The sequence below is a fragment of the Ranitomeya variabilis genome, chromosome 2, assembly GCF_051348905.1.
Source record: "Ranitomeya variabilis isolate aRanVar5 chromosome 2, aRanVar5.hap1, whole genome shotgun sequence".
In the NCBI taxonomy this organism is placed as follows: domain Eukaryota; kingdom Metazoa; phylum Chordata; class Amphibia; order Anura; family Dendrobatidae; genus Ranitomeya; species Ranitomeya variabilis.
The window spans coordinates 484,678,798-484,703,670 of record NC_135233.1 but is presented as its reverse complement, the minus strand read 5'-3'; the positions used below and the strand labels follow the sequence as shown (position 1 = coordinate 484,703,670).

Here is a 24,873-nt window from a genome sequence, read left to right as displayed (position 1 = left end):
CTAACATGCCCTAACATGTTGATCCAGGGGAAGGCAAAAAAACCCCATGTGGCAAAGAGTAACTCCACCATGGGGAAAAAAATTCCTTCCCGACTCCACATACGGCAATCAGACTAGTTCCCTGGATCAACGCCTTATCAAGGAATCTAGTGTATATACCCTGTAACATTATACTTTTCCAGAAAGGTATCCAGTCCCCTCTTAAATTTAATTAATGAATCACTCATTACAACATCATACGGCAGAGAGTTCCATAGTCTCACTGCTCTTACAGTAAAGAATCCGCGTCTGTTATTATGCTTAAACCTTCTTTCCTCCAGACGTAGAGGATGCCCCCTTGTCCCTGTCTCAGGTCTATGATTAAAAAGATCACCAGAAAGGTCTTTGTACTGTCCCCTCATATATTTATACATTAAAATAAGATCACCCCTTAGTCTTTGTTTTTCCAAACTAAATAGCCCCAAGTGTAATAACCTATCTTGGTATTGCAGACCCCCCAGTCCTCTAATAACCTTGGTCGCTCTTCTCTGCACCCGCTCCAGTTCAGCTATGTCTTTCTTATACACCGGAGACCAGAACTGTGCACAGTATTCTAAGTGTGGTCGCACTAGTGACTAGTATAGAGGTAAAATTATGTTCTCCTCATGAGCATCTATGCCTCTTTTAATACATCCCATTATTTTATTTGCCTTTGTAGCAGCTGCCTGACACTGGCCACTGAATATGAGTTTGTCATCCACCCATATACCCAGGTCTTTTTCATTGACGGTTTTGCCCAGAGTTTTAGAATTAAGCACATAGTTATACATCTTATTACTTCTACCCAAGTGCATGACCTTACATTTATCCCCATTAAAGCTCATTTGCCATTTATCAGCCCAAGCTTCTAGTTTACATAAATCATCCTGTAATATAAAATTGTCCTCCCCTGTATTGATTACCCTGCAGAGTTTAGTGTCATCTGCAAATATTGAAATTCTACTCTGAATGCCCCCTACAAGGTCATTAATAAATATGTTAAAAAGAAGAGGGCTCAATACTGACCCCTGTGGTACCCCACTGCTAACCGTGACCCAGTCCGAGTGTGCTCCATTAATAACCACCCTTTGTTTCCTATCCCTGAGCCAGCTCTCAACCCACTTACACATATTTTCCCCTATCCCCATTACTCTCATTTTATGTAACAACCTTTTGTGTGGCACCGTATCAAAAGCTTTGGAAAAGTCCATATATACTACGTCCACTGGGTTCCCTTGGTCCAGTCCGGAACTTACCTCTTCATAGAAGCTGATCAAATTAGTCTGACATGAACGGTCCCTAGTAAACCCGTGCTGATACTGGGTCATGAGGTTATTCCTCTTCAGATACTCCAGCATAGCATCCCTTAGAATGCCCTCCAGGATTTTACCCTCAGTAGAGGTTAAGCTTACTGGCCTATAATTACCGAGTTCAGTTTTTGCCCCTTTTTTGAATATTGGCACCACATTTGCTATACGCCAGTCCTGTGGTACAGACCCTGTTATTATGGAGTCTTTAAAGATTAAAAATAATGGTCTATCAATGACTGTACTTAGTTCCTGCAGTACTCGGGGGTGTATCCCATCCGGGCCCGGAGATTTATCAATTTTAGTTATTTTTAGACGCCGCTGTACTTCCTGCTGGGTTAAGCAGGTGACATTTAATGGGGAATTTTTATCACTAGTCATTTTGTCTGCCATGGGATTTTCTTTTGTAAATACTGATGAAAAAAAGTCATTTAGCATATTGGCTTTTTCCTCATCCTCATCCACCATTTCACCCAGACTATTTTTAAGGGGGCCAACACTGTCATTTTTTAGTTTCTTACTATTTACATAGTTAAAGAATATTTTGGGATTATTTTTACTCTCTCTGGCAATGAGTCTCTCTGTCTCAATCTTTGCTGCCTTGATTTGCTTTTTACAGAATTTATTTAATTTTCTGTATTTATTTAATGCCTCCTCACTACCTACTTCCTTTAATTCTCTAAATGCTTTCTTTTTGTCCCTTATTGCGCCCCTTACAGCTCTATTTAGCCATATTGGTTTCCTCCTATTTCTAGTATGTTTATTCCCATACGGTATATACTGTGCACAGGTCCTATCCAGGATGCTAATAAATGTCTCCCATTTTCTTTGTGTATTTTTGTGTCTCAGGATATCGTCCCAGTTAATTGCACCAAGATCCTCTCTCATCCGTTGGAAATTTGCCCTCCTGAAGTTTAGTGTCCTTGTCACCCCCCTACTACCCATCTTATTAAAGGTTACATGAAAACTTATTATTTTGTGATCACTATTCCCCAAGTGACCCCCAACCCTTATATTTGATATGCGGTCTGGCCTGTTGGTTAATATTAGGTCTAGCAGTGCCCCCCTCCTTGTTGGGTCCTGAACCAGTTGTGAAAGGTAATTGTCTCTCATAGTTGTCAAAAACCGATTACCTTTGCTGGAACTGCAGGTTTCTGTTCCCCAATCTATTTCAGGGTAGTTGAAGTCCCCCATAATAATGACTTCTCCTTGAGTCGCAGCTTCATCTATTTGCTTTACGAGGATATTCTCCATTGCTTCCATTAGTTTTGGAGATTTATAACAAACCCCTATCAGTAATTTATTATTTTTTCCCCCTCCCCTTATCTCCACCCACAGGGACTCTACATTTTCATTAACATGTGAGAAGTCCAATATTATTAGAGGCCAATATTGCAAAAAAAGTGGATAAGCACATCCAAAGATAAAAAGAAATCTTCACACTTTATTATAAATCTATAACTTTAAAAGTCCGTATTTGAATAGTGGTACAAAGACTGCTCTGACGCGTTTCTGGCGCTAACAGGACTCTTAGTTATAGAGCATGCAAAAACGCGTTTACAATACTTAATTTTGATGAGGTGTATGTGAACTACTCACTATTGATATACCAATGATGTAGTGCTTTTGACATTTTATTTTTTATATACATATTGCCATTACTCTTTATAGCTTTCATATGGGTTATGTCATGTCACATATACCTTTCTTCTTTTTGGTGGAGCTATTTCTTTGCAGGGTATAACAGGGTCATTGAGTGCAAGCCTATGTCCAGCTGGGGTGCTATATCGCTTTTTAGTGTGCCAACCTACATGGTGAGGTAGGGAAACCATCAGGCCAGACCTAGGGTCAGAATCAGTATTGCCCATTTTTGTAACATACCCTTCTCGACAATCTTAACATCTTGGCTTTAGTGGATAGCACCTACAATCACTATCTCTCCATCTGATAAGGTATATGAGTGCTACCTTAATGAATCAATCTGTGAGACGCTATTAACATATTTGGAGACTTAAGACACAGCTACTTCTTAACGTTTTGTCATTTTTAAAAGTTTATATTGGGGTAACCTTTTGTGTCTCGTATACCTGTATGGTTATTGTTTAATATTCACGGTGGTGCTACTCCTTGGCAGAGTTTAATGGGGTCAGTGAGATCGAGCCAACGTTAAGCGGGGGCACCACATCGCTCTTAAGGATGCCAACTTCCGCGGCAAGATAGGGAAACCATCATGCCATAATTAGATCCAGAATCCCTATTCACTCATTTTTGTGATCTATCCCTGCTTTTCAATAGCCTCACCCTTTTAATATTTTTCAATTAAAGTTGTTGTAGGAGGGTCTTTTTTAGTGAGTTTATTCTATTTGGGACCTGATTAGGTATCTGATTGTTTTTGTGTTTTCATTTGAACAAGCACCCAGTTCTGGATAGAGAGAGCAAAGGGCTGAGATTAGCAGACCTGCTGTGAAAGCTGCAGGCTGGTGATTTTGCAACGTTTATAACAGCATCTCTTCAGAAAATGAGAGGGATAGGGAGCAGGGTGAGCAGCTAACTGTGCTATAGAAAGCAATGGTAGAGAGCTGACTGGAATGTTAAGAGTTAACCCCTTTCCTGGAATATAACTACTGCGCCTCATTGGCCAGGGTTTGGACAAGCAACAGTGGCCGAGCTCCAGGGAGATGAACTGTACAAAAATAAATGTCACATTTGCTTATTTTCTTGCTATTAATGAAAGCAAATTAAGAACTTGAGAATATCCCTTTTAGCTTTTACCTACACTACAGTGCCTAGCTGTTCTACTTTGCATTTTGAGTGTGACTTGGACATTTTAGTACTTACGACAGTCAATGACTTGGCAGCATGGATTAGAAGGGTCTGGTACTAAAACAGGCATATATCCGTCTTCACTGCAGTTTTTGCGAGCAGGTAAAGCACAATCTTTTTGAGCACACCGCACATTCAATGATGTTTTATCACAGATGCAGGTTTGGCAGTTAATATCCCATGTTTCACCAGGCTAGAAATATATAAACAATTTCAACATGTAGGTCCAATATAGTATACGCATAAATGAGCAAATATGTTTGAGTGGAATTGAATTCTGCTTGAACTTTACAAACTTTTTTTGTAAATTGCTTTTGTGTTTTGCCGGCTGTATTATCTGGACCATCAAGAATCATCAAAAGATTTTAATATAAATCCTTATCACCTTACCGCTCATATCTTAGGATCCTCAGGTCCTCACCATCACCCGACCGGTTTTGTCGAAGATGAGGCAAGGAACAAACGGTGACGGTGAGCAACCGAGGGGCCGGAGAGGACAGTGGTACAGTGAGTATACAGATTTTTAAAAATTTCTTTTACATATTGTATGTGTACGCCGTGAGTCCTGAAGACATGTCCGCGCATAATAACACTCAATTTGTGTAGAATAATCTTTGCTAATCAAATTTCATGGTAAAATCTGTGCCAACAGGCAAATTCCAATTTTGTCTAATCCCCAATTATATACATGACATACATTTGTCATTGTGTCTGTATATTACCTCTCTGGGCAATCCATCTGGACCCGTACATCCTACACAAAGATTGATGACAATTAGAACCATAGAAAGAAGTAAACTATAAATAACTAAAAAAAAACGTAAAAAAAATCACTGTAAAGGTGGCTACATACCACAAACAGACACACATATGCCTGTTACAGTGTCAAATTTTGTGGTTCCATTAGGGCAGTAGCATCCTTCCACGTAGTCTTTTGTAGTCTTGTTGAAAAAGGCATCATTATATCTACCAGAGAGGAACATATGAATAAATGAGAGAGAAAACAATACTAACATTGTTCTAAAGCAGTGTTCCCCAACTCTGGTCCTCAAGAGCCACCAACAGGTCATGTTTTGAGGATTTCCTTAGTATTACACAGGTCATTGAATTCTTGCCTGTCCAGGTGATGCAATTATCACCTGTGCAATACTAAGGAAATCCTGAAAACATGACCTGTTGGTGGCTCTTGAGGACCAGACTTGGGGAGCACTGCTCTAAAGGATAAAGCACCACTTACCTGGAATTACAGGTAGGTTCTACTGCAGGACCACAAGGATTGTACTCCAAATGTGAAGGACATTTCTTAGCTGTTCAAGAAAGAGAGAACATTGCCATTTATAACAAGGTGAAACTAATATTTGAGAACCATTATAAACAATATATTTAACCCATTACCCCTTCCCAATTGAGTGATTTTCCATTTTTGAGCTTTCATTTTCTCTTTTTCTCCCTTTCTTACAAGAGCTTTTTTATTTTTTGCATCAGCCGTATCAGGGCTTGTTTTTTGCAGGGCATGTTGCAGCTTTGAATGCCACTAAAACATTTTTGTTTTCATTTCTCTGTTGCAGAGATATCAGCATTCAAATTATTGACACGTAATGAGTTAATTTTTAAGTTAATGTGGGCATTATTAGATAGTAAAGTTCATCCATAAGAAGAAAGAAAATATGCGGCACTCACCCTTCTTTTGCTGTGTATTTCGTGCTCTTTATTGGATGTGGTTAGTACAGGTTACAGACGTCCATGTTTGGACTTCAGGTACACGGGAGGGTGCGGCGGTGGAGCGTGGACGACGGCCGTTTCACACAGTCTGTGCTTCAATGGGTCCAGGACCCGTTGAAGCACAGACTGTGCGAAACGGCCGTCGTCCACGCTCCACCGCCGCACCCTCCCGTGTACCTGAAGTCCAAACATGGACGTCTGTAACCTGTACTAACCACATCCAATAAAGAGCATGAAATACACAGCAAAAGAAGGGTGAGTGCCGCATATTTCCATTCTTCTTATGGATGAACTTTGAGCTATAAGCCTTTCAGTGCAGAGCACCAAAAACCCAGCAAATTCGTGACTACTGCAGTTCGGTATAATTGAATCCAAGTCCTAAAGAGTCTGCTTGTCTCTAGTGCCATCTACTTTGTTTTCTCTTTGATGTCAGTTATTAGATAGTAAACCACACAGAGAGAAGAAGTACATGTTCACACAGATAAGTATCTAAAAACGCCCACTTGGACTTAACTAAAGTTAACTCATTAGGCGCCAAATACTTTGATAGCTATTTCACTCTGTAGCCACTATTATAGAATCATAGAATGTTAGACTTGGAAGGGACTTCCAGGGTCATCATGTTCAAACCCCTCCTCAATGCAGGATTCACTAAACCATCTCAGACAGATGTCTATCCAGCCTCTGTTTAAAGACTTTTGTCAAAAAGTTTTTTTCTAATATCCAATTTGTATCATCTCCCTTTCAGTTTGATTCCATTGCTTCTCGTGTTTCCATGAGCAAATGAGAATAAGGATGATTCCTCTACACTGTGACCGCCCTTCAGTTATTTGTAGGCAGCTATTAAGTCTCCTCACCTCCTTATTTTTTGCATGCTAAACATTACCAGATCCATTGAACCTTCCTTGTAGTACATTGCTTGCAGTCCACTCACTAACCTGGCAGCTCTTCTCTGAATTTGCTCCAGTTTTTCAATGTTTTTTTAAAATGTGGTGCCCAGAACTGAACACAGTAGACCAGATTAGGTTTTGCCAAGGAGTAGAGAGGGATAATTACTTCATGTGATCTAGACTCTATGCTTCTCTTTATACATCCTAGAACAGTGTTTGCCTTTTTTGCTGCTTCATCACACTGTTGACTCATGTGTAGTCTGTGATCTGTTAGTATACCCAAGTCTTTTTCACCCGAGCTCTTGCTTTGTTATATTCCTCCCATTCTGTATATGTCATTTTTTTTGCCCAGATGTAGAATCTTGCATTTCATCCTGTTAAATACCATTCTATTAGTAGCTGTCCTTATTTCAACATGATCTAAATTTCGGAATCCTTTCACTGTCTTATCTATCGTTAGCTACCACTCCTAATTTTGCATCGTCTGCAAATTTGAATAGTTTACCTTCAGCTCCATTATCATTTACTTTCAGTTTAACTACATAATTTTTAAAAATGTTGAACAACACTGGTGCCAAGACAGATCCTTGTGGTACCCCACATGAAACGTTCTTCCAATATGATGTGCAACCATTTATTACCCACTCTTTGAGTATGATCACTGAGCCAGTTATAAATCCACCTAACCGTAGCCTTGTCAGTCCCATACTTGCTCATTTTTTCAATAATAATAAGGATAATATGAGATACTTTGAGATACTCAAATTCTTTTGTGAAGTCGAGATAGACTATATCCCCTTCACCACCAAGGGTGGTTTGCACGTTAATGACCGGGCCAATTTTTACAATTCTGACCACTGTCCCTTTATGAGGTTATAACTCTGGAACGCTTCAACGGATCTTGGCGATTCTGACACTGTTTTCTCATGACATATAGTACTTCATGATAGTGGTAAAATTTCTTCGATATAACTTGCGTTTATTTGTGAAAAAAACGAATATTTGGCGAAAATTTTGAAAATTTCGCAATTTTCCAACTTTTAATTTTTATGCCCTTAAATCACAGACATAAGTCACGCAATATACTTAATAAGTAACATTTACCACATGTCTACTTTACATCAGCACAATTTTGGAACCAAAATTTTTTTTTGTGACGAAGTTATAAGGGTTAAAAGTTGACCAGCAATTTCTCATTTTTACAACACCATTTTTTTTTAGGGACCACATCTCATTTGAAGTCATTTTGAGGGGTCTATATGATAGAAAATACCCAAGTGTGACACCATTCTAAAAACTGCACCCCTCAAGGTACTCAAAACCACTTTCAAGAAGTTTATTAACCCTTCAGGTGTTTCACAGGAATTTTTGGAATGTTTAAATAAAAATGAACATTTAACTTTTTTTCACACAAAATTTATTTCAGATCCAATTTGTTTTATTTTACCAAGGGTAACAGGAGAAAATAGACCCCAAAATTTGTTGTACAATTTGTCCTGAGTACGCTGATACCCCATATGTGGGGGTAATCCACTGTTTGGGTGCATGGCAGAGCTCGGAAGGAAAGGAGCGCCATTTGACTTTTCAATGCAAAATTGACTGGAATTGAGATGGGACGCTGTTATGACCCCAGTGGACAGGGTCTCAGAGGAACGTGTAAGTCTGCGAGATACAAAAAACCCAGCTCATAGGGCTGTGGTAACTGGGTTGACCAAATAGCTACTCCTAACGCCAACACTAGAAGTAGCCGGGGATCATGCCTACGGTGATCGCTAGATGACTCGCGCCAGCCGGAGAATCTAACTACCCCTAGGAGAAGAAAACAAAGACCTCTCTTGCCTCCAGAGAAAGGGACCCCAAAGCAAGATACAAGCCCCCCACAAATAATAACGGTGAGGTAAGAGGAAATGACAAACACAGAAATGAACCAGGTTCAGCAAAGAGAGGCCAGCTTACTAATAGCAGAATAAAGCAAGATAACTTATCTGGTCAACAAAAACCCTATAAAAATCCACGCTGGAGATTCAAGAACCCCCGAACCGTCTAACGGTCCGGGGGGAGAACACCAGCCCCCTAGAGCTTCCAGCAAAGGTCAGAATACAGATTGGAACAAGCTGGACAAAAATACAAAACAAAACCAAAGCAAAAAGCAAGGAAGCAGACTTAGCTTGAAATACAGGAACCAGGATCAAAGGACAAGAGCACAACAGATTAGCTCTGATTTCAACGATGCCAGGCATTGAACTGAAGGTCCACGGAGCTTAAATAGCAACGCCCCTGAACTAACGGCCCAGGTGAGGAAATAGGAAAAGACAGACGCTCCAGAGTCAAATCACTAATGACCACTAGAGGGAGCAAAAAGCAAAATCACAACAGTACCCCCCCCTTAGTGAGGGGTCACCGAACCCTCACCACGACCACCAGGGCGATCAGGATGAGCGGCGTGAAAGGCACGAACTAAATCGGCCGCATGAACATCAGAGGCGACCACCCAGGAATTATCTTCCTGACCATAGCCCTTCCACTTGACCAGGTACTGAAGCCTCCGCCTGGAGAGACGAGAATCCAAGATCTTCTCCACCACGTACTCCAACTCGCCCTCAACCAACACCGGAGCAGGAGGCTCAGCAGAAGGAACCACAGGCACAACGTACCGCCGCAACAAGGACCTATGAAACACGTTGTGGATAGCAAACGACACAGGAAGATCTAGGCGAAAGGATACAGGATTAAGAATTTCCAATATCCTGTAAGGACCAATAAAACGAGGTTTAAATTTGGGAGAGGAAACCTTCATAGGAACAAAGCGGGAAGAAAGCCACACCAAATCCCCAACACGTAGTCGGGGACCCACACCGCGGCGGCGGTTGGCAAAGCGCTGAGCCCTTTCCTGTGACAACTTCAAGTTGTCCACCACAAGATTCCAGATCCGCTGCAACCTATCCACCACAGAATCCACCCCAGGGCAGTCAGAAGGTTCCACATGACCCGAAGAAAAACGAGGGTGGAAACCAGAGTTGCAGAAAAACGGCGAAACCAAGGTGGCAGAACTAGCCCGATTATTAAGGGCAAACTCAGCTAACGGCAAGAAGGTCACCCAATCGTCCTGATCAGCAGAGACAAAACACCTCAAATAAGCCTCCAAAGTCTGATTAGTTTGCTCCGTCTGTCCATTAGTCTGAGGATGGAAAGCAGACGAAAACGACAAGTCAATGCCCATCCTACCACAAAAGGATCGCCAGAATCTGGAAACGAACTGGGAACCTCTGTCTGACACAATATTCTCAGGTATGCCGTGCAAACGAACCACGTTCTGGAAAAACACAGGAACCAGATCGGAAGAGGAAGGCAGCTTAGGCAAAGGAACCAAATGGACCATCTTGGAGAAGCGATCACATATAACCCAGATAACAGACATGCCTTGAGACACCGGAAGATCAGAAATGAAATCCATGGAGATATGTGTCCAAGGTCTCTTAGGGACAGGCAAGGGCAAGAGCAACCCGCTGGCACGAGAACAGCAAGGCTTAGCTCGAGCACAAGTCCCACAGGACTGTACAAATGACCGCACATCCCTAGACAAGGAAGGCCACCAAAAGGATCTGGCCACCAGATCTCTGGTGCCAAAAATTCCTGGGTGACTTGCCAACACCGAGGAATGAACCTCGGAAATGACTCTGCTGGTCCACTTATCAGGCACAAACAGTCTGTCAGGAGGACAAGAATCAGGCCTATCAGTCTGAAATCTCTGCAACACACGTCGCAGATCTGGAGAAATAGCTGACAAGATAATACCATCCTTAAGAATACCAACAGGTTCAGTGACTCCAGGAGCATCAGGCACAAAGCTCCTGGAAAGAGCATCGGCCTTCACATTCTTTGAACCTGGTAAATACGAGACAACAAAGTCAAAACGGGAGAAAAACAATGACCAGCGGGCCTGTCTAGGATTCAGGCGTTTAGCAGACTCGAGATACATCAGATTTTTGTGATCAGTTAAGACCACCACACGATGCTTAGCACCCTCGAGCCAATGACGCCACTCCTCAAATGCCCATTTCATGGCCAACAACTCCCGATTGCCCACATCATAATTTCGCTCCGCAGGCGAAAACTTCCTAGAGAAAAAGGCGCAAGGTCTCATAACAGAGCAACCAGGGCCTCTCTGCGACAAAACGGCCCCTGCTCCAATCTCTGAAGCATCCACCTCAACTTGAAAGGGAAGCGAGACATCAGGCTGGCACAAAACAGGCGCCGAAGTAAATCGACGTTTCAACTCCTGGAAAGCCTCCACGGCAGCAGGAGCCCAATTAACCACATCGGAGCCCTTCTTGGTCATATCCGTCAAAGGTTTCACAATGCTAGAAAAGTTAGCGATAAAACGACGGTAGAAGTTAGCGAAACCCAAGAACTTCTGAAGACTCTTAACTGACGAGGGCTGAGTCCAATCAAGAATAGCTCGGACCTTGACTGGGTCTATCTCCACAGCAGAAGGGGAAAAAATGAACCCCAAAAAGGGAACCTTCTGTACACCAAAAAGACACTTTGAGCCCTTGACAAACAAAGAATTTTCACGCAAAATTTTAAAGACCATCCTGACCTGCTCCACATGCGAGTCCCAATTATCAGAAAAAAACAGAATATCATCCAGATAAACGATCAAAAATTTATCCAGATAGTTCCGGAAAATGTCATGCATAAAGGACTGAAAAACTGAAGGGGCATTAGAGAGCCCAAAAGGCATCACCAAGTACTCAAAATGACCTTCCGGCGTATTGAATGCGGTTTTCCATTCATCTCCTTGCCTAATGCGCACAAGGTTGTACGCACCACGAAGGTCTATCTTGGTAAACCACTTGGCACCCTTAATCCGGGCAAACAAGTCAGACAACAGCGGCAAAGGATACTGAAATTTGACAGTGATCTTATTTAAAAGCCGATAGTCAATACAAGGCCTCAAAGATCCGTCCTTTTTAGCCACAAAAAAGAATCCCGCACCAAGAGGGGAAGAAGACGGACGGATGTGTCCTTTCTCCAGAGACTCCTTGATATATGAGCACATAGCGGTATGTTCAGGTATCGACAGATTAAACAGTCTTCCCTTAGGAAACTTACTGCCTGGAATCAAATCTATTGCACAGTCACATTCCCTATGAGGAGGCAATGCACTGGACCTGGACTCGCTAAAGACATCCTGATAATCAGACAAATACTCCGGAACTTCCGAAGGCGTAGAAGAAGCAATAGACACAGGCAGGGAATCCTCATGAATACCAAGACAGCCCCAACTAGACACTGACATAGCCTTCCAGTCAAGGACTGGATTATGGGTCTGTAACCATGGCAGCCCCAAAACAACCAAATCATGCATTTTATGTAGAACGAGAAAACGTATCACCTCGCGGTGTTCAGGAGTCATACACATGGTAACCTGTGTCCAATACTGCGGCTTATTTTCTGCCAATGGCGTAGCATCAATACCCCTAAGAGGGATAGGATTTTCCAATGGTTCAAGAATAAAACCACAGCGCTTAGCAAATGAAAGATCCATAAGACTCAGGGCAGCACCTGAATCTACAAACGCCATGACAGGATAAGATGACAATGAGCAAATCAAAGTTACAGATAGAATAAACTTAGGATGCAAATTACCAACGGTGACAGGACTAACAACCTAAGATATACGTTTAGAGCATGCTGAGATAACATGTGTAGAATCACCACAATAGTAGCACAAGCCATTCCGGCGTCTATGAATTTTCCTCTCATTTCTAGTCAGGATTCTATCACATTGCATCAAATCAGGTGTCCGTTCAGACAACACCATGAGGGAATTTGCGGTTTTTCTATCACATTGCATCACATCAGGTGTCTGTTCAGACAACAACATGAGGGAATTTGCGGTTTTGCGCTCCCGCAACCGCCGGTCAATTTGAATAGCCAGGGACATGGTATCATTCAGACCTGTGGGAATGGGAAAACCCACCATAACATTCTTAATGGCCTCAGAAAGGCCATTTCTAAAATTAGCGGCCAGTGCACACTCGTTCCAATGTGTCAGCACGGACCATTTCCGAAATTTTTGGCAATACACCTCAGCCTCGTCCTGGCCCTGAGACATAGCCAGCAAGGCTTTCTCTGCCTGAATCTCAAGATTGGGTTCCTCATAAAGTAAACCGAGCGCCAGAAAAAACGCATCAATATCAGCAAATGCCGGATCTCCTGGCGCCAGCGAAAAAGCCCAATCTTGAGGGTCACCCCGTAAGAATGAAATAACAATTTTTACTTGTTGAGCAGAGTCTCCAGACGAACAAGGTTTCAGGGACAAAAACAATTTACAATTATTCCTGAAGTTCCTAAACTTAAATCGGTCTCCTGAAAACAGTTCAGGAATCGGAATCTTGGGTTCAGACCTAGGATTTCTGGTAACATAATCTTGTATACCCTGCACACGAGCGGCAAGCTGGTCCACACTTGTAATCAAGGTCTGGACATTCATGTCTGCAGCAAGCTTAAGCCACTCTGAGGTAAAGGGGAAAAGAAAAAAAAAAAAAAAAAAAAAAATGAGAGAGGGAAAAAAAAAACTCAAAATTTTCTTTCTTATAATCCCACTTCTGCAATGCATTAAACATTTAATACTGGCCTGGCATACTGTTATGACCCCAGTGGACAGGGTCTCAGAGGAACGTGTAAGTCTGCGAGATACAAAAAACCCAGCTCATAGGGCTGTGGTAACTGGGTTGACCAAATAGCTACTCCTAACGCCAACACTAGAAGTAGCCGGGGATCATGCCTACGGTGATCGCTAGATGACTCGCGCCAGCTGGAGAATCTAACTACCCCTAGGAGAAGAAAACAAAGACCTCTCTTGCCTCCAGAGAAAGGGACCCCAAAGCAAGATACAAGCCCCCCACAAATAATAACGGTGAGGTAAGAGGAAATGACAAACACAGAAATGAACCAGGTTCAGCAAAGAGAGGCCAGCTTACTAATAGCAGAATAAAGCAAGATTACTTATCTGGTCAACAAAAACCCTATAAAAATCCACGCTGGAGATTCAAGAACCCCCGAACCGTCTAACGGTCCGGGGGGAGAACACCAGCCCCCTAGAGCTTCCAGCAAAGGTCAGGATACAGATTGGAACAAGCTGGACAAAAATACAAAACAAAACCAAAGCAAAAAGCAAGGAAGCAGACTTAGCTTGAAATACAGGAACCAGGATCAAAGGACAAGAGCACAACAGATTAGCTCTGATTTCAACGATGCCAGGCATTGAACTGAAGGTCCACGGAGCTTAAATAGCAACGCCCCTGAACTAACGGCCCAGGTGAGGAAATAGGAAAAGACAGACGCTCCAGAGTCAAATCACTAATGACCACTAGAGGGAGCAAAAAGCAAAATCACAACAGGACGCCATGTTGCATTTGGAGAGCCCCTGATGTGCCTAAACATTGAAACCCCCCACATGTGACACCATTTTGGAAAGTAGACCCCCTAAGGAACTTATCTAGATGTGTGGTGAGCACTTTGACCCAACAAGTGCTTCACAGAAGTTTATAATGCAGAGCGGTAAAAATAAAAAATCATATTTTTTCACAAAAATGATCTTTTCGCCCCCAATTTTTTATTTTCCCAAGGGTAAGAGAAGAAATTGGACCGCAAAAATTGTTGTGCAATTTGTCCTGAGTACGCTGATACCCCATATGTGGGTGTAAACCATTGTTTGGGCGCAGGGCAGAGCTCGGAAGGGAAGGAGCGCCATTTGACTTTTCAATGCAAAATTGACTGGAATTGAGATGGGACGCCATGTTGCATTTGGAGAGCCCCTGATGTGCCTAAACATTGAAACCCCCCACAAGTGACACCATTTTGGAAAGTAGACCCCCTAAGGAACTTATTGAGATGTGTGGTGAGCACTTTGACCCAACAAATGCTTCACAGAAGTTTATAATGCAGAGCCGTAAAAATAAAAAGTCATATTTTTTCACAAAAATGATCTTTTCGCCCCGATTTTTTTATTTCCCCAAGGGTAAGAGAAGAAATTAGAGCACAAAAGTTGTTGTGCAATTTGTCCTGAGTACGACGATACCCCATATGTGGGGGTAAACCACTGTTTGGGTGCATAGCAGAGCTCGGAAGGGAAGGAGCGCTATTTTACTTTTCAATGCAAAATTGACTGGAATTAAGATGGGATGCCATGTTGCGTTTGCAGAGCCCCTAATGTGCCTAAACATTAAAAACCCCACAAGTGACACCATTTTGGAAAGTAGACCCCCGAAGGAACTTATCTAGATGTGTTTTGAGAGCTTTGAACCCCCAAGTGTTTCACTACAGTTTATAACGCAGAGCCGTGAAAATAAAAATTCTTTTTTTTTTTCACAAAAATGATTTTTTAGCCCCCAGTTTTGTATTTTCACAAGGGTATCAGGATAAATTGGACATCAAAAGTTGTTGTCCAATTTGTCCTGAGTATGCTGATACCCCATATGTGGGGGGGAACCACTGTTTGGGCGCATGACAGAGCTCGGAAGGGAAGGAGCGCCATTTGGAATGCAGACTTAAATGGATTGGTCTGCAGGCATCACGTTGCATTTGCAGAGCCCCTGATGTACCCAAACAGTACAAACCCCGCACAAGTGACCCCATATTGGAAACTAGACCCCCCAAGGAACTTATCTAGATGTGTTGTGAGAACTTTGAACCCCCAAGTGTTTCACTACAGTTTATAACGCAGAGCCGTGAAAATAAATTCTTTTTTTTTTTTCACAAAAATGATTTTTTAGCCCCTAGTTTTGTATTTTCACAAGGGTATCAGGATAAATTGGACCCCAAAATTTGTTGTCCAATTTGTCCTGAGTATGCTGATACCTGACATGTGAGGGGGAACCACTGTTTAGGCGCATGACAGAGCTCGGAAGGGAAGGAGCGCCATTTGGAATGCAGACTTAAATGGATTGGTCTGCAGGCATCACGTTGCATTTGCAGAGCCCCTGATGTACCCAAACAGTACAAACCCCCCACAAGTGACCCCATATTGGAAACTAGACCCCCCAAGGAACTTATCTAGATGTGTTGTGAGAACTTTGAACCCCCAAGTGTTTCACTACAGTTTATAACGCAGAGCCGTGAAAATAAATTCTTTTTTTTTTTTCACAAAAATGATTTTTTAGCCCCCAGTTTTGTATTTTCACAAGGGTATCAGGATAAATTGGACCCCAAAATTTGTTGTCCAATTTGTCCTGAGTATGCTGATACCCCATATGTGGGGGGGAACCACTGTTTGGGCGCATGACAGAGCTCGGAAGGGAAGGAGCGCCATTTGGAATGCAGACTTAAATGGATTGGTCTGCAGGCGTCACGTTGCATTTGCAGAGCCCCTGATGTACCCAAACAGTACAAACCCCCCACAAGTGACCCCATATTGGAAACTAGACCCCCCAAGGAACTTATCTAGATGTGTTGTGAGAACTTTGAACCCCCAAGTGTTTCACTACAGTTTATAACGCAGAGCCGTGAAAATAAAAATTCTTTTTTTTTTCACAAAAATGATTTTTAGCCCCCAGTTTTGTATTTTCACAAGGGTATCAGGATAAATTGGACCCAAAAAGTTGTTGTCCAATTTGTCCTGAGTACGCTGATACCCCATATGTGGGGGGGAACCACTGTTTGGGCGCATGACAGAGCTCGGAAGGGAAGGAGCGCCATTTGGAATGCAGACTTAAATGGATTGGTCTGCAGGCGTCACGTTGCATTTGCAGAGCCCCTGATGTACCCAAACAGTACAAACCCCCCACAAGTGACCCCATATCGGAAACTAGACCCCCCAAGGAACTTATCTAGATATGTTGTGAGAACTTTGAACCCCCAAGTGTTTCACTACAGTTTACAACGCAGAGCCGTGAAAATAAAAAAATCCTTTTTTTTCCCACAAAACTTATTTTTTGGCCCCCAGTTTTGTATTTTCCCAAGGGTAGCAGGAGAAATTGGACCCCAAAAGATGATGTCCAATTTGTCCTGAGTACGCTGATACCCCATATGTTGGGGTAAACCCCTGTTTGGGCACACGGGAGAGCTCGGAAGGGAAGGAGCACTGTTTTCCTTTTTCAACGCAGAATTGGCTGGAATTCAGATCGGATGCCATATCCCGTTTGGAAAGCCCCTGATGTGCCTAAACAGTGGAAACCCCCCAATTATAACTGAAACCCTAATCCAAACACACCCCTTACCCTAATCCCAACAGTAACCCTAACCACTCCTCTAACCCAGACACACCCAACCCTATTCCCAACCGTAAATGTAATCCAAACCCTAACCCTATCTTTAGCCCCAACCCTAACTGTAGCCCCAACCCTAGCCCCAACTCTAGCCCTAACCCTAGCAATAACCCTAGCCCTATCACTAGCCCTAACACTAGCCGTAACACTAGCCGTAACACTAGCCCTAACCCTTGCCCTAACCCTAACCCTAGCCCTAACTCTAGTCCTAACTCTAGCCCTAACCCTAACCGGAAAATGGAAATAAATACATTTTTTAATTTTTTTATTTTTCCCTAACTAAGAGGGTGATGAAGGGGGGTTTGATTTACTTTTATAGCGGGTTTTTAGCGGATTTTTATGATTGGCAGCCGTCACACACTGAAAGACGCTTTTCATTGCAAAAAATATTTTTTGCGTTACCACATTTTGAGAGCTGTAATTTTTCCATATTTGAGTCCACAGAGTCATGTGAGATCTTGTTTTTTGCGGGACGCGTTGACGTTTTTATTGGTAACATTTTCGGACACGTGACATTTTTTGATCGCTTTTTATTCCGATTTTTGTGAGGCAGAGTGATCAAAAGCCAGCTATTCATGAATTTCTTTTGGGGGAGGCGTTTATACCGTTCCGCGTTTGGTAAAACTGATAAAGCAGTTTTATTCATCGGGTCAGTACGATTACAGTGATATCTCATTTATATCATTTTTTTTATGTTTTGGCGCTTTTATACGATAAAAACTATTTTATAGAAAAAATAATTATTTTGGTATCGCTTTATTCTCAGGACTATAACTTTTTTATTTTTTTGCTGATGATGCTGTATGGCGGCTCGTTTTTTGCGGGACAAGATGACGTTTTCAGCGGTACTATGGTTATTTATAGCAGTTTTTTTGATCGCGTGTTATTCCACTTTTTGTTCGGCAGTATGATAATAAAGCGTTGTTTTTTGCCTCGTTTTTTTTTTTTTTCTTACGGTGTTTACTGAAGGGGTTAACTAGTGGGCCAGTTTTATAGGTCGGGTCGTTACGGACGCGGCGATACTAAATATGTGTACTTTTATTGTTTTTTTTTTTTATTTAGATAAAGAAATGTATTTATGGGAATAATATTTTTTTTTTTTTCATTATTTTGGAATTTTTTTTTTTTTTTTTACACATTTGGAAAATTTTTTTTTTACTTTTTTACTTTGCCCCAGGGGGGGACAATACAGATCGGTGATCTGCCAGTTTGCATAGCACTCTGACAGATCACCGATCTGCGAGAAGTGCAGGCTGCTTCACAGTGCCTGCTCTGAGCAGGCTTCTGTGAAGCCACCTCCCTCCCTGCAGGACCCGGATCCGCGGCCATCTTGGATCCGGGTCTGGAGCAGGCAGGGAGGGAGGTAAGACCCTCGCAGCAACGCGATCACATCGCGTTGCTGCGGGGGGCTCAGGGAAGCCTGCAGGGAGCCCCCTCCCTGCGCGATGCACATCGCGATCATTTTTGATCGCGGTGTGCCGGGGGTTAATGTGCCGGGGGCTGTCCGTGACCGCTCCTGGCACATAGTGCCGGATGTCAGCTGCGATATGCAGCTGACACCCGGCCGCGATCGGCCGCGCTCCCCCCGTGAGCGCGGCCGATCGCGTATGACGTACTATCCCGTCGGCGGTCATACGGGCCCACCCCACCTCGACGGGATAGTACGTCAAATGTCGGGAAGGGGATATCTAACATATTTCTCTGATCCACCCAGTCAGTGATTCCATCATAGAATGAAATTAAATTACTCTGGTATGACTTGTTTGCGACAAACCCATGCTGGCTCTGAGTAATCACTGTATTTTTATCCAAGTACTTAAATTCATGCTGTTTGATAATTTGTTAAACGATCTTTCCGGGTACAGAAGTAAGGTTCACTGGCCTGTTATTTCCTGACTCCATCTTCTTTCCTTTTTTGAAGATAGGAACAACATTCTTCCTTCTCCAATCTTCTGGGATTTTACCTGTTCTCCATGATTTTTCAAAGATTCTGGCTAGTGGTTCTGTAATCTCCTCTGCTAACTCTTTGAGTACCCTAAGATGTAATTCATCTGGAACAGGGTGTTTAAATTGATTTTAATGATGTTCCCTCACCATCTCTCTGTTTTTAGATAGTGTGGATTATTTTATTCCTTCGATGACACAGTGAAGATCAGTTGATGTTAAATTTGCTTTCTTAGAAAACACAGATGCAAAATAGGAATTTAAAAGTTCGACCTTCTCAATATCATTTTTGACCACTTCACTCTTTTCATTCTGTAAAAATCCTATATCATATTTGATTTTCCTTTTGATATACCATCAAAATCCTGTTTTAATGGTTTTGGTCTCCCCTGCAAGCCTCACTTCATTACTGGCTTTAGATCTTCAAATGCTTGCCATGCATTCCCTGCAGACAGCATTATATTCTTCTTTAGATGTACCCCTTCTTTCCATTTGATACACATTTTTTCCCTTTTAGCAAATGTTTAAGTTTTGTTTTCATCCATTCTGGTCTCTTAAAATGCTTCCAATTCTTCTTTCTTTTCAGGATTGTTGCTGATTGTGCACTGAGAAATTCATTTACCAAAATCTCCCATCCTTCTTGGAAATTTCTGTGTTTTAGAACATACAGCCATTTGACCTTTACTAACTTTATTATGAGTCCAATAAAATCTACATTTCTGAAGTAAAACCTTACAGTCTGAGTCCTCTTTGGTCTTCCTCCTCTTGTAATTCAAAATTCGAGGATAGTATGATCGCTGGCTGCTAACTATTACCCTAAATATTACATCATGTGTCACATTCAACATGAAAAATTTGGTGAAAGGTCCACTACATTTTTTTTAGCCATCCATGGAGCTAGGTGAAGATTTGAGTTTTGCTTGCCGAGATGACAATTTTGTTGGTATCATTTTGGAGGTCCATATGACCTTTTAATAGCTTTTTATTGTGCTTTTTTGAGGGGAGAGAAGTGTAGTGACCAAAAAATTACCATACTTGCACTTCTTTTTTCTTCCTTTTTTGTTTAAATAGATCAGTTTTTTCGTACACGACCATACCAAATATGTCTATTTTTAACATATTTTTTTTTTATTTTTGAATGGAGAAAAATGGGGAGGGGGGATAATTTAAACTTAAATATTTTAATTTATATTTATATTTTTTTAATTTTTTTTTTTTATATATATACATTTATTTCCGCTATGGGGACTTGAACTTGTGACCATTTGATTGCTTATACTAAACACTATAAACGACTGCAATACAATATATAATGAAATTGTTGCGCTTTTAGTCTCCTGTGGCTGAAATTTAAAGGAGAATCAATATAGCAGTTAAAGGTCCCTTCAACAGGCTCCACAATTGCATCGTGGGGTGGATGGGAGCCAGTGTGCACCAGGAACCAATGTTGATGCACAGTTGATGCAAATACAGGGACATGCTGGTTGTTTTATAAAGATTGCATTTGCCAGGTATGAAGCAAGCTCAACTCCAGAGCTGGTTTATAAGGTCCTTAATTACCTATGACGATAATATACATTAGAAGTTGTTAAGGTATTAAATAAAAGTGAACAAATGCTTTTTTGTGGCCGTAACATTCAAATTTTACTTACGGCATAACCCATTGGTGCTTTCTCTCCAATCTGTACAGACACCATTCATTCCACAGATTCTAGCATAGCTCTGTAAGTTGGAGCACAGAATGTCACTTTCAACCATGGTGCAACCATCACTGACACAGGCTTGGTAGAAAGCATCTGGGGGCACAATATTGTGACATTCTTCAAAGACACTAAAAACAAATTGAGATAATCAATTTTTAGATGCTTCTGCTGTAGCATACTTTTAAATGATACCTACAGTGGATTTCCAAAATTTTAGTACAATATATTATCTACATACCAATGCAAAATTATCGTTCTATTTCTTCTAATAATGCAATTGGACTAATAGGGGACGCACCTGCTTAGGATAATTTTGCAGACCTCAGGAATGTTGCAGGGTTGATCTGCATCAGTAATTATTTCAGTTGTCTGCGGCTTTTTTGATGGGACTTTTGCTGAAGTAGGTTTCACTGAAGGATCACTGGTTGGGACACTTGTAGGGATGGAGCTACAAGATGATGAGTTTTCATTTGGTACACCCCATTGTTCTGCCATTTGAGGACATGATGGAGCCAGTTGTTCATTTGGAAGTATACAGTCATCAGCACGATTATTGGAACATTTTCCTATAAATATAAGGGAAACCACGGAAGTAAGAGCCTTTATGTCTAAAAGTATAGATGAAGGATATTTGCAGCTTAGTTATGAATTGGTTAATTGGAGATGCTTACCACAGTGACCTTCGGTGTTATTAAAAAACTTGCTGAGTGGAAGTTTCACTTTGAAGCTAAGAAGGTTGAATGAAATGTATGCGTCAATCTCTGGGATCTCCACAATTACAAATATACCAGAGCACGTGATCATTATGCCATTTATATTGATAGCTGGATAAACTCTCTCTTCATTTACATAAACCTTGAAGAAAAAGAAGATAGAAAAAAATGTTCAACCCATTTGTGTAAAACTAAACTTTTTGTGAATTTAGTTCTAGAACAATCATAAATCTGCATGTAAAGGCTATATTGTATTTGTATGTAAGCTGCTGCTTACCTTATTGGCTACTGTTTTATTCAAAGACCGTGATTTCAGCACAATTTTATCAGTTTTGTACATGATGAGAAGAGTCGTGACGCAGGTTGGGTCATTATGGTTACAAAAAAAGTTGTCAATATAAACTCGAAAGTGGTTGAATATTGGAGTTATCTGCTGCACCAGGACATATGTGCAACTGCCATTGAAAGAATAGTAAGTACCATCGAAGGTTATATGATGAGAGGTTCCCCATCCACCACAAACGCCTAAAAAAATAATGTCAGCAATTGTTACATTTTCAGAATATGTTTAGAAAAGACCTAATCATATTAGCAGGATGCAATGATATTATTCAATAGCAGGTGGCTCTTGTGTCAGAAGATACAAGGACTTACATTCACATTCCAAGTCGTAGCAGCAGCCACTATTATCAAATGTTTTCTTAGGTGCTAAGAGGTTGGCACAAGCCGTCTTGTTTAAAGACGGACAGTGCTTCTTAATTATGGCTACGTTGTTTTCACCAGTACATCTTGCTTGAGTACAATCATCCATTATCCAGGTTTCATTCACCTATAGAATGAAAAAATGGTGAACTCTATTTCTAATTCTTCCCTAGAATGGAAAGTGTGGTCAACTTTAAGACATTTTATATATGTGGTATATTTACTGATATTTCTGAACTAAGAGTCCTTTCCAGATAGGAACATGTGCAGATACGTGATTAAAAACAAAATGACTAATATACTGTAATATACTGTTTATATTGGAGGGCTTCAGGCTTCAGGTAGGCATTGTGTAGTGTTCACACAGGCAGTGTGGTTTGGTCCAAAGATGTGCAGTTTTATTGCTTTGATAAAACTTCAAGGGATTCAAAAACAAAAACAGCCTCTTTTGGGCATAAAGGTATAACAGCAAATAAACAGTTTATTCAACAGTAGTGATGAGCGAATTTGTTTTTAGGAAAGCGATCGCCAAACATAAATTTGGAATGAATATGGCACATTCAGATTCACGATTGGAAACACGAGCAAAATTTTATAAAATCGGAGAAAATCTGTAACATTCGGTAAAAAGTGCGGGAAAATATTTGGGTTGCCACAAAAGTATTTTCAGTACTTTAGCAACGACAATGGTAGTATATCATGAGCGTTTGGAATGTGTTTGATGAGGCGAGGGAGTTTGCAGAGCTCAGAGGCAAGGCGTTCTTGTAAACAGCAATTTTTCTTTCCCTAACTTTATGTGTTCACATTGCGGCCAGCCAATCAAGATGCTGGAAACATCCACAATGTCCTGACACAATGTCCTGACACTGGACACAGTGTCATTGGCTGCTGAAATCACATGTCTCTCTCCAGAGGCGTAGCTAGGGTTTTGGTCCAGGGGGGGCGAAGCTTCTGAGTGGGCCCCTAACCAGGTAACCTTGATTACAACTCGATGACGCGCCCTAATAGTGGAGGAGACCTCAGCAGATGACCGCACTGTTACTGAAGATAAATCTCTATATAACGACCAACATGGATATTACCGCCATATGGTCAGTGGTAAATACCAGCCCTTCAGAACATATAAGAGATCACAGCACAGTTACAGATGGTGACTTACCGTTGACGTTCTTTATGATGGAATCGTCACTTTTCCCGTCTTTTCCATCTGGCCCAGACCGACATGACAACTTCTTCCGGCAAGGACTCAGCTGCAGGGAATACAACAAAGACACATTTCTCTTCTCACATTCCAGCCATCACCATCTATTCCCAACCTGCACAAACTCCTCATCCTGCTGATACCCCAATACTGAGCTGCTGCTGCCGTATGTGTCCCTATTACTGCACCTGATACCCCAACACTGAGCCGCTGCTGCCGTATGTGTCCCTATTACTGCACCTGATACCCCAATACTGAGCCGCTGCTGCCGTATGTGTCCCTATTACTGCACCTGATACCCCAATACTGAGCCGCTGCTGCCGTATGTGTCCCTATTACTGCACCTGATACCCCAATACTGAGCCGCTGCTGCCGTATGTGTCCCTGTTACTGCTCCTGATACCCCAATACTGAGCCGCTGCTGCCGTATGTGTCCCTATTACTGCCCCTGATACCCCAATACGGAGCCGCTGCTGCCATATGTGACCCTATTCCTGCACCTGATACCCCAATACTGAGCCTCTGCTGCTGTATGTGTCCCTATTACTGCCCCTGATACCCCAATACGGAGCCGCTGCTGCCATATGTGACCCTATTCCTGCACCTGATACCCCAATACTGAGCCGCTGCTGCTGTATGTGTCCCTATTACTGCACCTGATACCCCAATACTGAGCCGCTGCTGCCCTATGTGACCCTATTATTGCACCTACTCTGTGGTTCTCTGTACCCTCTAAAATCTAAAGCACCCCTCTATAATATAGTAATGCCGGGTGCAAGTGCCGTAGAAAACAGAGCCCACATTTTGCCCCCTAGAAAATAATAATGCCCTCTGTGTGCCCCTTTGATAGTCACAGTAACCTGAGTTCCCCTATTACAATAAGTGCCCACTTTACATTTAATAATGTCCTGAGTCTCCCCCCTGTACAGCTCACCTATACACAGTATAATGCCCCCTAACTGTATAGTACCACCCACACAGTATACTGACCCGTTAGTAGCCTTCAAACTGTTTGATGGCTCCAACACTGTAATCCCCACACTGTATGATGGCCCCATAGATAACCTCCATATAGTATAATGTGCCAGATAGTCCTCAATATAGCACAAGGCAGCACCCCTATAGGCAGACCCTGTAGTATAATGCAGCACCCCCCATAGGCAGATCCGGTAGAATAAGGCAGCACCCCCAAAAGGCAGATCCTGTAGAATAAGGCAGCACTCCCCCCATAGGCAGATCCTGTAGAATAAGGCAGCACTCCCCCCATAGGCAGATCCTGTAGAATAAGGCAGCCCTCCCCCCCATAGGCAGATCCTGTAGAATAAGGCAGCACTCCCCCCTATAGGCAGATCGTGTGTATAAGGCAGCACTCCCCCCTATAGGCAGATCCTGTAGAATAAGGCAGCACCCCCCCCATAGGCAGATCCTGTGTATAAGGCAGCACTCCCGTGCATAGGCAGATCCTGTAGAATAAGGCAGCACTCCCCCCTTATAGGCAGATCCTGTATATAAGGCAGCACTCCCCCCCTATAGGCAGATCCTGTGTATAAGGCAGCACTCCCCCCTTATAGACAGA

The 24,873-nt window shown here is 42.1% G+C and overlaps 1 protein-coding gene across 1 annotated transcript in view; it reads right to left on the bottom strand.

Annotated features, from left to right (window-relative positions):
• LOC143806873 (mucin-5B-like) overlaps positions 1-24,873 on the bottom strand; it is a 201,423-nt gene that overhangs the window by 20,239 nt on the left and 156,311 nt on the right. Inside the window, exons 31-39 of the mRNA XM_077287852.1 lie at positions 22,049-22,223; positions 21,672-21,919; positions 21,353-21,536; positions 20,980-21,247; positions 20,631-20,809; positions 5,386-5,455; positions 5,002-5,114; positions 4,871-4,902; positions 4,164-4,341 (exon numbers count right to left, since the gene is read on the bottom strand). Of these exons, the coding sequence (XP_077143967.1) occupies positions 4,164-4,341; positions 4,871-4,902; positions 5,002-5,114; positions 5,386-5,455; positions 20,631-20,809; positions 20,980-21,247; positions 21,353-21,536; positions 21,672-21,919; positions 22,049-22,223 (1,447 nt within the window). The remainder of the gene's footprint in view (positions 1-4,163; positions 4,342-4,870; positions 4,903-5,001; positions 5,115-5,385; positions 5,456-20,630; positions 20,810-20,979; positions 21,248-21,352; positions 21,537-21,671; positions 21,920-22,048; positions 22,224-24,873) is intronic.